Source organism: Rhinoderma darwinii, chromosome 9 (genome assembly GCF_050947455.1).
Source record: "Rhinoderma darwinii isolate aRhiDar2 chromosome 9, aRhiDar2.hap1, whole genome shotgun sequence".
In the NCBI taxonomy this organism is placed as follows: Eukaryota; Metazoa; Chordata; class Amphibia; order Anura; family Rhinodermatidae; genus Rhinoderma; species Rhinoderma darwinii.
The window spans coordinates 73,921,160-73,934,254 of record NC_134695.1 but is presented as its reverse complement, the minus strand read 5'-3'; the positions used below and the strand labels follow the sequence as shown (position 1 = coordinate 73,934,254).

The 13,095-nt window shown below is 42.4% G+C and overlaps 1 protein-coding gene across 4 annotated transcripts in view; it reads right to left on the bottom strand.

Annotated features, from left to right (window-relative positions):
• SBF2 (SET binding factor 2) overlaps positions 1-13,095 on the bottom strand; it is a 210,325-nt gene that overhangs the window by 37,918 nt on the left and 159,312 nt on the right. For all 4 annotated transcript variants that reach the window (XM_075838160.1, XM_075838161.1, XM_075838162.1 and 1 more), the window contains exons 18-22: positions 10,313-10,483; positions 8,069-8,331; positions 5,503-5,672; positions 4,662-4,735; positions 2,437-2,632 (exon numbers count right to left, since the gene is read on the bottom strand). In XM_075838160.1, coding sequence (XP_075694275.1) covers positions 2,437-2,632; positions 4,662-4,735; positions 5,503-5,672; positions 8,069-8,331; positions 10,313-10,483 — 874 coding nt within the window. The remainder of the gene's footprint in view (positions 1-2,436; positions 2,633-4,661; positions 4,736-5,502; positions 5,673-8,068; positions 8,332-10,312; positions 10,484-13,095) is intronic.

The window sequence follows — 13,095 nt, the reverse complement described above, 5'->3', positions numbered from 1 at the left end:
GTTATATTCTTGTATATAGGGGCAGTATTATAGTAGTTATATTCCTGTATATAGGAGCAGTATTATAGTAGTTATATTCTTGTATATAGGGGGCAGTATTATAGTAGTTATATTCTTGTATATAGGGGGCAGTATTATAGTAGTTATATTCTTGTATATAGGGGGCAGTATTATAGTAGTTATATTCTTGTACATAGGGGCAGTATTATAGTAGTTATATTCTTGTACATAGGGGCAGTATTATAGTAGTTATATTCTTGTATATAGGGGGCAGTATTATAGTAGTTATATTCTTGTATATAGGGACAGTATTATAGTAGTTATATTCTTGTATATAGGGACAGTATTATAGTAGTTATATTCTTGTATATAGGGGGCAGTGTTATAGCAGTTATATTCTTGTATATAGGGGGCAGTATTATAGTAGTTATATTCTTGTATATAGGGGCAGTATTATAGTAGTTATATTCTTGTATATAGGGGGCAGTATTATAGTAGTTATATTCTTGTATATAGGGAGCAGTATTATAGTAGTTATATTCTTGTATATAGGAGCAGTATTATAGTAGTTATATTCTTGTATATAGGAGCAGTATTATAGTAGTTATATTCTTGTACATAGGGGCAGTATTATAATAGTTATATTCTTGTATATAGGAGCAGTATTATAGTAGTTATATTCTTGTATATAGGAGCAGTATTATAGTAGTTATATTCTTGTATATAGGAGCAGTATTATAGTAGTTATATTCTTGTATATAGGAGCAGTATTATAGAAGTTATATTCTTGTATATAGGAGCAGTATTATAGTAGTTATATTCTTGTATATAGGAGCAGTATTATAGTAGTTATATTTTTGTATATAGGAGCAGTATTATAGTAGTTATATTCTTTTATATAGGAGCAGTATTATAGTAGTTATATTCTTGTATATAGGGGGCAGTATTATAGTAGTTATATTCTTGTATATAGGGGGCAGTATTATAGTAGTTATATTCTTGTATATAGGAGCAGTATTATAGTAGTTATATTCTTGTATATAGGAGCAGTATTATAGTAGTTATATTCTTGTATATAGGAGCAGTATTATAGTAGTTATATTCTTGTATATAGGGGCAGTATTATAGTAGTTATATTCTTGTATATAGGAGCAGTATTATAGTAGTTATATTCTTGTATATAGGGGCAGTATTATAGTAGTTATATTCTTGTATATAGGAGCAGTATTATAGTAGTTATATTCTTGTATATAGGGGCAGTATTATAGTAGTTATATTCTTGTATATAGGAGCAGTATTATAGTAGTTATATTCTTGTATATAGGGGCAGTATTATAGTAGTTATATTCTTGTATATAGGAGCAGTATTATAGTAGTTATATTCTTGTATATAGGGGCAGTATTATAGTAGTTATATTCTTGTATATAGGAGCAGTATTATAGTAGTTATATTCTTGTATATAGGGGCAGTATTATAGTAGTTATATTCTTGTATATAGGAGCAGTATTATAGTAGTTATATTCTTGTAGATAGGGAGCAGTATTATAGTAGTTATATTCTTATATATAGGAGCAGTATTATATTAGTTATATTCTTGTATATAGGGGCAGTATTATAGTAGTTATATTCTTGTATATAGGAGGCAGTATTATAGTAGTTATATTCTTGTATATAGGGTGCAGTATTATAGTAGTTATATTCTTGTATATAGGGGCAGTATTATAGTAGATATATTCTTGTATATAGGGGCAGTATTATAGTAGTTATATTCTTGTATATAGGGGGCAGCATTATAGTAGTTATATTCTTGTATATAGGAGCAGTATTATAGTAGTTATATTCTTGTATATAGGAGCAGTATTATTGTAGTTATATTCTTGTATATAGAGGCAGTATTATAGTAGTTATATTCTTGTATATAGGGAGCAGTATTATAGTAGTTATATTCTTGTATATAGGGGGCAGTATTATAGTAGTTATATTCTTGTATATAGGGGCAGTATTATAGTAGTTATATTCTTGTATATAGGAGCAGTATTATAGTAGTTATATTCCTGTATATAGGGGGCAGTATTATAGTGGTTATATTCTTGTATATAGGGGTAGTATTATAGTAGTTATATTCTTGTATATAGGGGGCAGTATTATAGTAGTTATATTCTTGTATATAGGAGCAGTATTATAGTAGTTATATTCTTGTATATAGGGGGCAGTATTATAGTGGTTATATTCTTGTATATAGGAGCAGTACTATAGTAGTTATATTCTTGTATATAGGAGGCAGTATTATAGTAGCTATATTCTTGTATATAGGGAGCAGTATTATAGTAGTTATATTCTTGTATATAGGAGGCAGTATTATAGTAGTTATATTCTTGTAGTTGTATTTGTATTAATGATTTTCCCTAATGACAACACGACTCTTATATAAATACCTAGTGGGTCATGAGGAGTGCCTTTGAAAATTATTCGATATGTAGTTAAGAACAGGGCGCCCTCTGCAGGAAGGATGTGGGGTCCTCCAAGGATTCCTCCAGTGGCTTCTTCCCTCCCGTCAGGGTCCAATAGGACTCGTAAAGCTTCGCACACAAACTCTTCTCCGGGCAGTAAGGCAGGTCTCAGGATTTTAGGCTGTATTGTAAAAGAACATAGAAATGCCCAGAATGATGATACAGCTGAAGTATTTCATGATCTGGACATCTGGAATTTTGATTAGCAATAAATGATAAAGTCCAGGGTTTTGGTGGGGTAATTGCAGCCTAATAGTGGATGACTCCTCTGGGGTCTGCGGCAGGCATATGTCAGGCACGGATATAAATCACTGTATAAGGTTTGTCGCCAGCGAATGGACAGGTCTGACCGGACACATAACAAGTCTGTGCCTATAGGTTCCCAAGAGAAGGTCAGTGCAAAAACGTGAGGGGGGGGGGGGGGGATTACTAGGACGTGTGTCCCGGTTTTCTGCTTCATTGCCAGAACTTTCCATGTTGCATGCGTCATATAAACCCCCCCCCCTCATAAGGTAAGGTGCGCTCCTAATGGGGAATATGGAGACCACTATTAGACAGAGCCATTATCTACCTGCTGCTATTCACCATTATTATTCTCTTTAGAGGGGGGGCGGAGGACCTTCAAAAATTGGTTGCATTTGAAGCACCTGGAATGCCCCCCCACCGCTTTTATTAATAAAGCTTAATTATTGTATAATGAAATGTTCTGCACCTCTCTAATATACTTTGTGTTTTAATTCAATTTCAAAATTTTTTTAAATCTCTACTTGCTGTCAGTGAATGGAAAAAATTCTCGATTACACCTAGAGACTGAAGACCTCGGCTAACCTTCTTTATCCAGTCTAGACAATCCTCTGTTATAAGCAGCTTGAAGTTCAAACTCATACATTTTAGCTGCACTGATACACTGAAACAAACTATCAGTACAGGAGGGAGAGATTTGTGCTTCTGACATATTTCACAGAGGATTTTCTAGACTGGATACAACTGTAACAAACAATCAGCGGTAAGAATTATTAGGTCTGTACAGGTTCCCAGTGTCTATATCTGAACAAGAATGTTTCCATTCACAATGATTAAGCTTAAAGGGATCGTCCAGTTTAGAAAACTTATTTCCACACACCCCATTAGAAAATTTCAGGGGTAATAGAGGGGGGTACTCAGTTCAGGGTCCTCATCTCTTGGTCAGAGTGAAGAGCGGTTACATAGAGCGTCTGTCTCCCTGGAGGACCTGTCCTGTATTACACAGGCAACACATTGATATGAATGGAGACCGTGTAATACTTAATTTCCCCTGTGGTGGCACTGCAGGAAAACTAAACACTTACTGCCAGGTTTCCCCACAGATCACAGCTGATCGCTGGGGGTCCAGAAGGGGGACACTGATCAGGTTATTGTCCAGGGACCCTTTTGACAAGTGGTGATTGTCCAAAGCAGAGAACCCCTTTAATTTACCTAAAACTGGACAAGCCTGCAGAAAACTACGTCTGCCTATGGGAAAAATATTCTGCAACACAAGAACTAGAGAAATATGTATGTGTTGCAGAGTATTTTTCACATAGGCATACATGTCTACGCTGCGGAAATACAATGCAAGTACGCCACGTGTGAGCGCACCATAATATGGCACAATTAATGGAAATATTCTTAAAACCCCCAAAATTCCCCATCCCATATAACTAATGTACTTGCATTAGCAAATGTCCCCCAATATTGAATACTTCATATTCTGCAGGTTAAAGGTCACCAAACTTCTTCAGAAGTCGAACGACCATTTGTTGGGCGGGCAGCTGCTCCTCCCGGACCCCCAGACACGCTCGGTTTGGCTTGTGCATGTGTTCTCAGTAGGGAAGAGGGGATAAAGTCGCTGTAAGACACCTCTGGCAGCCGCTTATCTCCCTTTACAATAAAGGATCGGCCGTGCTGACATTCAATATGCCTGTCATTTTTTCCCCCGTCAGCGCCTGAACAAACGTCTGCAAAAACGAACAAGAGAGGATTGGTCGTTCCTGCCTGGGGTTTGGCCGGTGTTAGTCTTATGTGTGCGGCCACCTGAAGTCTCATCACTTCTCTGCTCCTCCTCCTGAATACAGACGATAAGGGGAGTACAATCATTTCTGGAGGGATGGAGACTTCCACGCAACGCTCACCTTCTTGATTGGAGGTAGGCGTCTACTTTCCCGATGTACGGCCTCCAGTGTTTCAATGTGCATAGCGACAATCCCTACCGGAGGCAAAAAGAGAATTATACAGAGGCGATTATCTCCGACAATTATAATAAACTCAATGGAAAACATGATTATACTCCGAAAACTAAAAACAGGAGCAGCAGGTGGAAAGAAACAATCACTGGAATCATGAAGACGTCACTGAAGATCCAGGAGAGTAGATTGCAGCGGAACACTGGTCATATGGCAACCGGGAGTCAATTCAACAACTTAAAGGGGCTCTCCGCTTTGGACAATACCTGCTTGTTACTGGGATCCCTTGAGAATAAGATGATCACAATATGTCCCCCCCAGTTCGGACCCCCAGCGATCAGCTGTGATCTGTGGGGAAACCTGGCAGTAGTTGTTGAGTTTCCCTGCAGCGCCACCACAGGAGAAATGAAGTATTACAGTGTCCATTCATATCAATGTGTTGTCTGCGTAATACAGGACAGGACGGATCCTCCAGAGAGAGAGACGCTCTATGTAACCGCTCTCCATTTTTATGGTAATTTCCAATCAGCGCACCCAGGATTATAACTTCTTTTTGGACAAAATACTAAAGTGGACATTAATGGAGGACGACTTGTTTAGGACACTTTTTTCCCAGCAGTATAACCGCATGCTGGTGGTTTAACGCCCTAACATCTAGTGACAGGTTCTCTTAAAAACCCCTTTAATAAAAACAGATTTATTTATTAACGCAGCAGCAGTAACAATGAGGCAGTAAATATGTAGCATTTCCATGATGATGATGATGATGACCTGGTCTGGAGGACTGTACCTGGGATCATGCAGTGAAGACTCTTGATGTGCTCCTGGGTGACTCCGCTCTCGGTACAGACCTTGTCGATAAACCTGGTGATGAATCGCACCACAGAATTGGTGATATCGTTCTCTGAATCCTCAAAGCCGCTCTCCGTGTCATAACTCTCAGCGACACTCCCGGCAATGCTGGAATTACAGATATATTACTCACAGCAAGTATCCTCAGAAAAGATCAACTATGGGCTGATCAGATTATGGGAAAGATGGGTGAGAACTTTAATGTCTGCCATTAGATTTATATCGGAGCGGAGGATGCTGTATAATGAGATGAGAATAGTGAGTGCAGCTCTGGAGTACAACACAGGATGTAACTCAGCATCAGTACAGGATAAGTAATGTAATGTATGTACACAGTGACTCCACCAGCAGAATAGTGAGTGCAGCTCTGGAGTATAATACAGGATGTAACTCAGGATCAGTACAGGATAAGTAATGTATGTACACAGTGACTCCACCAGCAGAATAGTGAGTGCAGCTCTGGAGTATAATACAGGATGTAACTCAGGACCAGTACAGGATAAGTAATGTAATGTATGTACACAGTGACTCCACCAGCAGAATAGTGAGTGCAGCTCTGGAGTAGAATACAGGATGTAACTCAGGACCAGTACAGGATAAGTAATGTAATGTATGTACACAGTGACTCCACCATCAGAATAGTGAGTGCAGCTCTGGAGTATAATACAGGATGTAACTCAGGATCAGTACAGGATAAGTAATGTAATGTATGTACACAGTGACTCCACCAGCAGAATAGTGAGTGCAGCTCTGGAGTATAATACAGGATGTAACTCAGGATCAGTACAGGATAAGTAATGTAATGTATGTACACAGTGACTCCACCAGCAGAATAGTGAGTGCAGCTCTGGAGTATAATACAGGATGTAACTCAGGATCAGTACAGGATAAGTAATGTATGTACACAGTGACTCCACCAGCAGAATAGTGAGTGCAGCTCTGGAGTATAATACAGTATATAACCCAGGATCAGTACAGGATAAGTAATGTAATGTATGTACACAGTGACTCCACCAGCAGAATAGTGAGTGCGGCTCTGGAGTATAATACAGGATGTAACTCAGGATCAGTACAGATAAGTAATGTAATGTATGTACACAGTGACTCCACCAGCAGAATAGTGAGCACAGCTCTGGAGTATAATACAGGATATAACTCAGGATCAGTACAGATAAGTAATATAATGTATGTACACAGTGACTCCACCAGCAGAATAGTGAGTGCAGCTCTGGAGTATAATACAGGAAGTAACTCAGGATCAGTACAGGATAAGTAATGTAATGTATGTACACAGTGACTCCACCAGCAGAATAGGGAGTTCAGCTCTGGAGTATAATACAGGATGTAACTCAGGATCAGTACATGATAAGTAATGTAATGTATGTACACAGTGACTCCACCAGCAGAATAGGGAGTTCAGCTCTGGAGTATAATACAGGATGTAACTCAGTATCAGTACAGGATAAGTAATGTATGTACACAGTGACTCCACCAGCAGAATAGTGAGTGCAGCTCTGGAGTATAATACTAATAATATATATAGCTGTTTATGGAGATTCATTCTACATATAACCTGTAAAGCAGTGGACATAACCCTTAACATTTCTTGAATTTTGGAGGGTGTATTATCTCCTTTCTCGGGGCCTCCCTTACCTCTCTTACTATATACACTCACATTTCTGTGGTAATAGGATAAATATTTTTTTCCTGGTAACAATATGAAGCAACAAATAATATTAGAGGATCGTGATGTGGTGAAGACTCGGCTGTTTTGCAAGACTCCTGATAGCTCTTAAAAAGCCAAAAATTCCATTGCTGCTATCAGGGAAATTCATCGCTTGTAATTGATTTTGACAGCGTGATGTAGAACATGCTGACTGCTGGGGAGTATTTTAAAGCGACTGTCCAGGACGGCAGCAGGTCTCGTGGACAAGGTCGGACGTGGTGCGGAGAGGCAGATCTTCATGTTCTAGTGATGGAGCGAGTCATGGACAAGGAATGATCCACAACAACACAAACAATGAGCTCAGTGCACTCAGACAACACAAAGTCGTTGTTTATCGCGTTGTGATCAGACACTTAATCTAAGTGGCGACATGAAGAAAAGCGGAACATTCCACGGGAGGTAAACAGGCTGACATGTGGGGGTTCGTGTTTAACCCCCCGGGCGCTGGACTCCCTTGGAAGCTTACAATCTCAATTCAGTCCATATATTCTCCTGCTTTGTCATACACCCCCCCCCCCACTTAATTTCATCGCGCTGCCACTGGCATGGAGAACAGACTGCAACAGGTAAAGCGAAAAAGTAAAGTGTCACTCTAAAGAGATGCCGGCACTTCATAGATGAATTAAAGAAGAGCTCCTGCTAGAATTGGAGTTGGGACGGCTGTGGACGGTGTCCGGCATCCAGCTGAGAAGGACATTTAGTGGAGCACCGAGACGTGGTCTGAAATGTTTAGGGATGTTCACCTGATTCCGGTGGGGTGGCTGAGCCATAGTCTTACCTATTGGTGACGATGCTGTTGCTGCCGCTCTCCCAGTCGCCGGTGGCGGACGTCCGCAGCAGTTTATTCTTGCTGGTGTCTAGTGGTACCAGGAGATAAACCATGAGGTTGGAAAAGTGTATAGCTTGGCTGAATACGGTGCTCTCCTCGCTCTGGACCAGCTCCTGCTGCTGCTGCTTGCTGAGTGCCGGCCACAGACGTAGCTGCTCGGCTGCCAGGTCCATGACGGTGTTCTCCTGCCCTGAACTCTCCACACCGTTCTCCTTCAAATAGTACAAAACATGACTGAGTCCGGCTTATCACAATATTCATCAATACATAGATTTATATACATCATTTTATAGCACTATATACTCATCTGTGTAGGTCAGTACTGTCCTGTTCTACCTAACAATAGGGATAAGATTGCAAGCTTCTGGACCAAGTTGCTATATTTCACTTTCACTGATCACGATCTTACAGTTAGTACAAAGATATAACCTACATAAACAGCGGAGTCACTGTGTACATATATTACATTACTTATCCTGTACTGATCCTGAGTTACATCCTGTATTATACTCCAGAGCTGCACTCACTATTCTGCTGGTGGAGTCACTGTGTACATACATTACATATCCTGTACTGATCCTGAGCTACATCCTGTATTATACTCCAGAGCTGCACTCACTATTCTGCTGGTGGAGTCACTGTGTACATACATTACTTATCCTGTACTGATCCTGAGCTACATCCTGTATTATACTCCAGAGCTGCACTCACTATTCTGCTGGTGGAGTCACTGTGTACATACATTACTTATCCTGTACTGATCCTGAGCTACAGCCTGTATTATACTCCAGAGCTGCACTCACTATTCTGCTGGTGGAGTCACTGTGTACATACATTACTTATCCTGTACTGATCCTGAGCTACAGCCTGTATTATACTCCAGAGCTGCACTCACTATTCTGCTGGTGGAGTCACTGTGTACATACATTACATCACTTATACTGTACTGATCCGGAGTAACATCCTGTATTATACTCCAGAGCTGAACTCACTATTCTGCTGGTGGAGTCACTGTGTACATACATTACATTACTTATCCTGTACTGATCCTGCGTTACATCCTGTATTATACTCCAGAGCTGCACTCACTATTCTGCTGGTGGAGTCACCGTGTACATACATTACATTACTTATCCTGTACTGATCCTGAGCTACATCGTGTATTATACTCCAGAGCTGAACTCACTATTCTGCTGGTGGAGTCACTGTGTACATACATTACATTACTTATCCTGTACTGATCCTGCGTTACATCCTGTATTATACTCCAGAGCTGCACTCACTATTCTGCTGGTGGAGTCACTGTGTACATACATTACATTACTTATCCTGTACTGATCCTGAGTTACATCCTGTATTATACTCCAGAGCTGCACTCACTATTCTGCTGGTGGAGTCACTGTGTACATACATTACTTATCCTGTACTGATCCTGAGTTATATCCTGTATTATACTCCAGAGCTGCACTCACTATTCTGCTGGTGGAGTCACTGTGTACATACATTACCTTACTTATCCTGTACTGATCCGGAGTTACATCCTGTATTATACTCCAGAGCTGCACTCACTATTCTGCTGGTGGAGTCACTGTGTACATACATTACATTACTTATCCTGTACTGATCCTGCGTTACATCCTGTATTATACTCCAGAGCTGCACTCACTATTCTGCAGGTGATCCAAACGAATATTCCAATAGACCCAGTTGGTTTATGCTCCGCTGTGATGTATGGTTGGAAATGTGGCACTGTACGGTAATCGCACAGAGTGCAATGAACCTATATAAGCTGGTCTTGTCTACCAGCAGTGCTGATTGATCCCTATGAACTATGGATGCAGTTCTGGATGTGACTGGAGTATAAGTAATGATGTCACTCAGGATCAGTACAAGAGGAGTAAAGTAAATATGTGTAACTGTGAAATGATGTTGTTATAATGTAGCTTGACTGTCAAAGCGCCGCGATGCACTGAATTATTTGCTCTGGGGGGTTTGTGGTTACATTTCTATACACTGTATTCTAGAACTTGCAGCAGATTTAGTGCTCAGTTAAAAGAGGTTCATTCACGTCAAACTTTACAACCTTTAATATGGAGCTTATGTGACCGCCCCGCCGGCTCTCGGAAACATTCCTCTAACCCTATATTACATTACAAGCTCCGTCATGTGATCATACATAAGTGCCACCGATACCTTTGGCGCAGGCGGCGTGCCTTGGCTTCCATCTTTTGCATTCAAGTAGAGAGACCGCACTTGGTTCTGGACGTCGTTGTAGAAAGTCGTCTCCCAGAACTGCTGGTTGGTCCATATGGTGTGGTCCTGGATGCAGGTGTAAGCGAACTGACTGACACCTGCCGACAATTTCTGCCAAATAAAGGAAGAATCAGGACGATAATAATAAAACGAGATCCAGCAGAACCGAGCCCCCCCCCCCCCCAGTATTCGGCGTTTTCTTGCCCCCAGGGATCCTTAACCAGCAGCAGCTGCAGGAAGTGTCCTGAGAAATTAAACTTTCTATGTAGAACATTGAACAGGACGTTGAGGAGAAGTGTGAGGAACCTGACAAACAGCACCACAAGTCTCAGCATCCCGGACCTCGGAGTATGACAGGGAAGGAGATGGAGAGAGGGAGTCAGGTTCTGTTCACATCACATTCGTGCTTTCAGTCATCGGTACAAGAACGGCGCAACGTACAACTGACGGAAAGCTGCGACGTACGACACTGTACACACAAGACCCCATATTGGAACAACAAATACAGCGCTATACGTTTCTCCTGTCTGCCGCTGCATGGTATAGCGTAATCTACCACACTGTTCCATGCAGCAAAAAACAAAACAAGGTATAGAGTCACATACCGCCGGGCGTATGCAAAATGACACCATTTAGGATACGCCGGGTGAACGGGGGCCTATGGATACGTCGGCATTTGCGCCGGGAGTTTTGCGTCTGCGTTTTTAGATTTCAGCTGACAAAACAATGCAGCTAAACTGGAGTCACAATGAAGCAGAGCTGTAGTGCAAAGCAGGGGGGAAAGAGTAGATGCCAGGGGCCCTGAAGAGACAAGGGGTGGATTTTATACCAGCTTAGACTCCAAACAACAATGCAGCTAAGCTGGAGTCAATGATCGTAACCGTGTCCTAACCAGCACTGAAGCCCCGTCTATTACCCCCACAACTATGTGGAGATTGGGGGTTCCCCAACCACGTCCCGTCTAGTGAGGAGGTTTGTGGCTCTGCCATAAATGTCTGATGTGGGATTATCCCTTTAAGTTTTCTCCTTCAGTTTTTGCTTCAGTATGAGACAGGCAGAAAGTAATGGGATTCTCTCCCTCTAGGTGGCGCTCCAGGCGGCAGAAGAGAATAATGAATTCTTCCTGCGCTGCCGCGACCTTCTCCGGTTCTGCCAACAAACCAGAAATATTGTTCTGTCCGGGAGACTTCCAAATATGAAATGCGGTCTGCTCCAGGACAGGGGTCCCTAATACAGGGGGGGGGGTGCTAAATTCTAGCGTAGTTTTGGAGGCTACTCACTGAAATCAAGGAAAGATTATGGATACATCCCCACTACATCTGCCGGTCAGGATTCCGGGAAAGCTGGGTGAACATCCCTGTGAGGACTGTTACGTTGGTAGCGATTTTGATGGTCACCCAGCTTTCCCAGAAACAGATATAACTAAGCAATGGATGAATTTACCAACCTGATAGAAGAGACTGAGGGACTTCGATTTGCTCTGAGTTTTTCATTAAAGGGATTTTTCTGCAGTCGGCGGGACGAACAAATTAAGGAATCTATAAGATGCTTTATACTAAACAGCCCATCACCCACAAAGTATTCATTGGGGGAGGACGTATATACTTATGGGTGAATGTGGCGGCTCCTCTGATCTCATTTATCCCGCTCAATACTGCAGATTGGCTGGGAGGGATCATGTGACTTGATCGGGGACTCCAGGAAAAAGTCCTTCAATGTTGGAGTCCTGTAATCCCATGACCCCTCTCAGCCAATCAGAGGCGGTAATACAGCGATGTGCTTCCTTTTGGCCCCTGTCCTGCACTTTGGGGCCCCTGTACAGGGTGTGACGGAGCTCGATGAAGGAATCTCACAGCTGCCTCTCAAGGTGAGCGAGGACTTGGCTGCGGTACATACATCAGCGTCCGGTTAGACATTATACAGCTCAGTAAACACAAATCTACAGATTAAGGTCGGGTCAAGGTGAGTTGTTGTATAACAGAACCGTGTGAACCGCTGCGAACGTGCCAGGAACTTGTTACGGACGCCGCTGAGTGGACAGATGCACGATAAATACACAGAGGATTATAAACGGTTAATGGTGGGAGCGTCGCGGGGAGAGTGGGGGGCAGACGTGGGACCCTCTAACAATCACTCGTGGCGCACAGGCCATAATCTATAGCGGAGGGAATAATACTTTCAGCAAAAGTTGCCTCATAGTCCGCCGCGAGAACGGGGTGAATATTCTTGTGGGGGGTGAATGGAGACAAGCGGGAGAATTGTGTGGCCAGACGTGCGCTCTCCAGCATTGCTGCTCCACAGTCCCCCACCTAAACATAGGGCACAATCAGGACCCCTCCCAGCACCTGTCTATGTAGGACCCAGGGGCGTCGCTAGCATCGGGCCTCCGGGCACAAGCCCCACATCTTTGGCCTGGTGCCCTTGGCGACCTCCACATTCAGCGGTGTAGCTACAGGGGTCGCAACGATCGCAATTGTGACCGAGCTGTGGCCCCCTGCACCGCGTCTATAAAAATGTACTATAGTAACTGGGGCCTATGTCATAAAATACACGGGCCCCTGATACTAGAGTGATAACACTTTACTTACCCTCTTTCCTGAGCGCAGCGGATGTCCTGACGTATTCTCGCATCATGACGTCACGGCACTGTGCGCCACGCGTGACATCATGACGCTGGATGCTGTCGGGACATCTGCTGCTCCTGGAGCCCAAGAGGAGGGCAA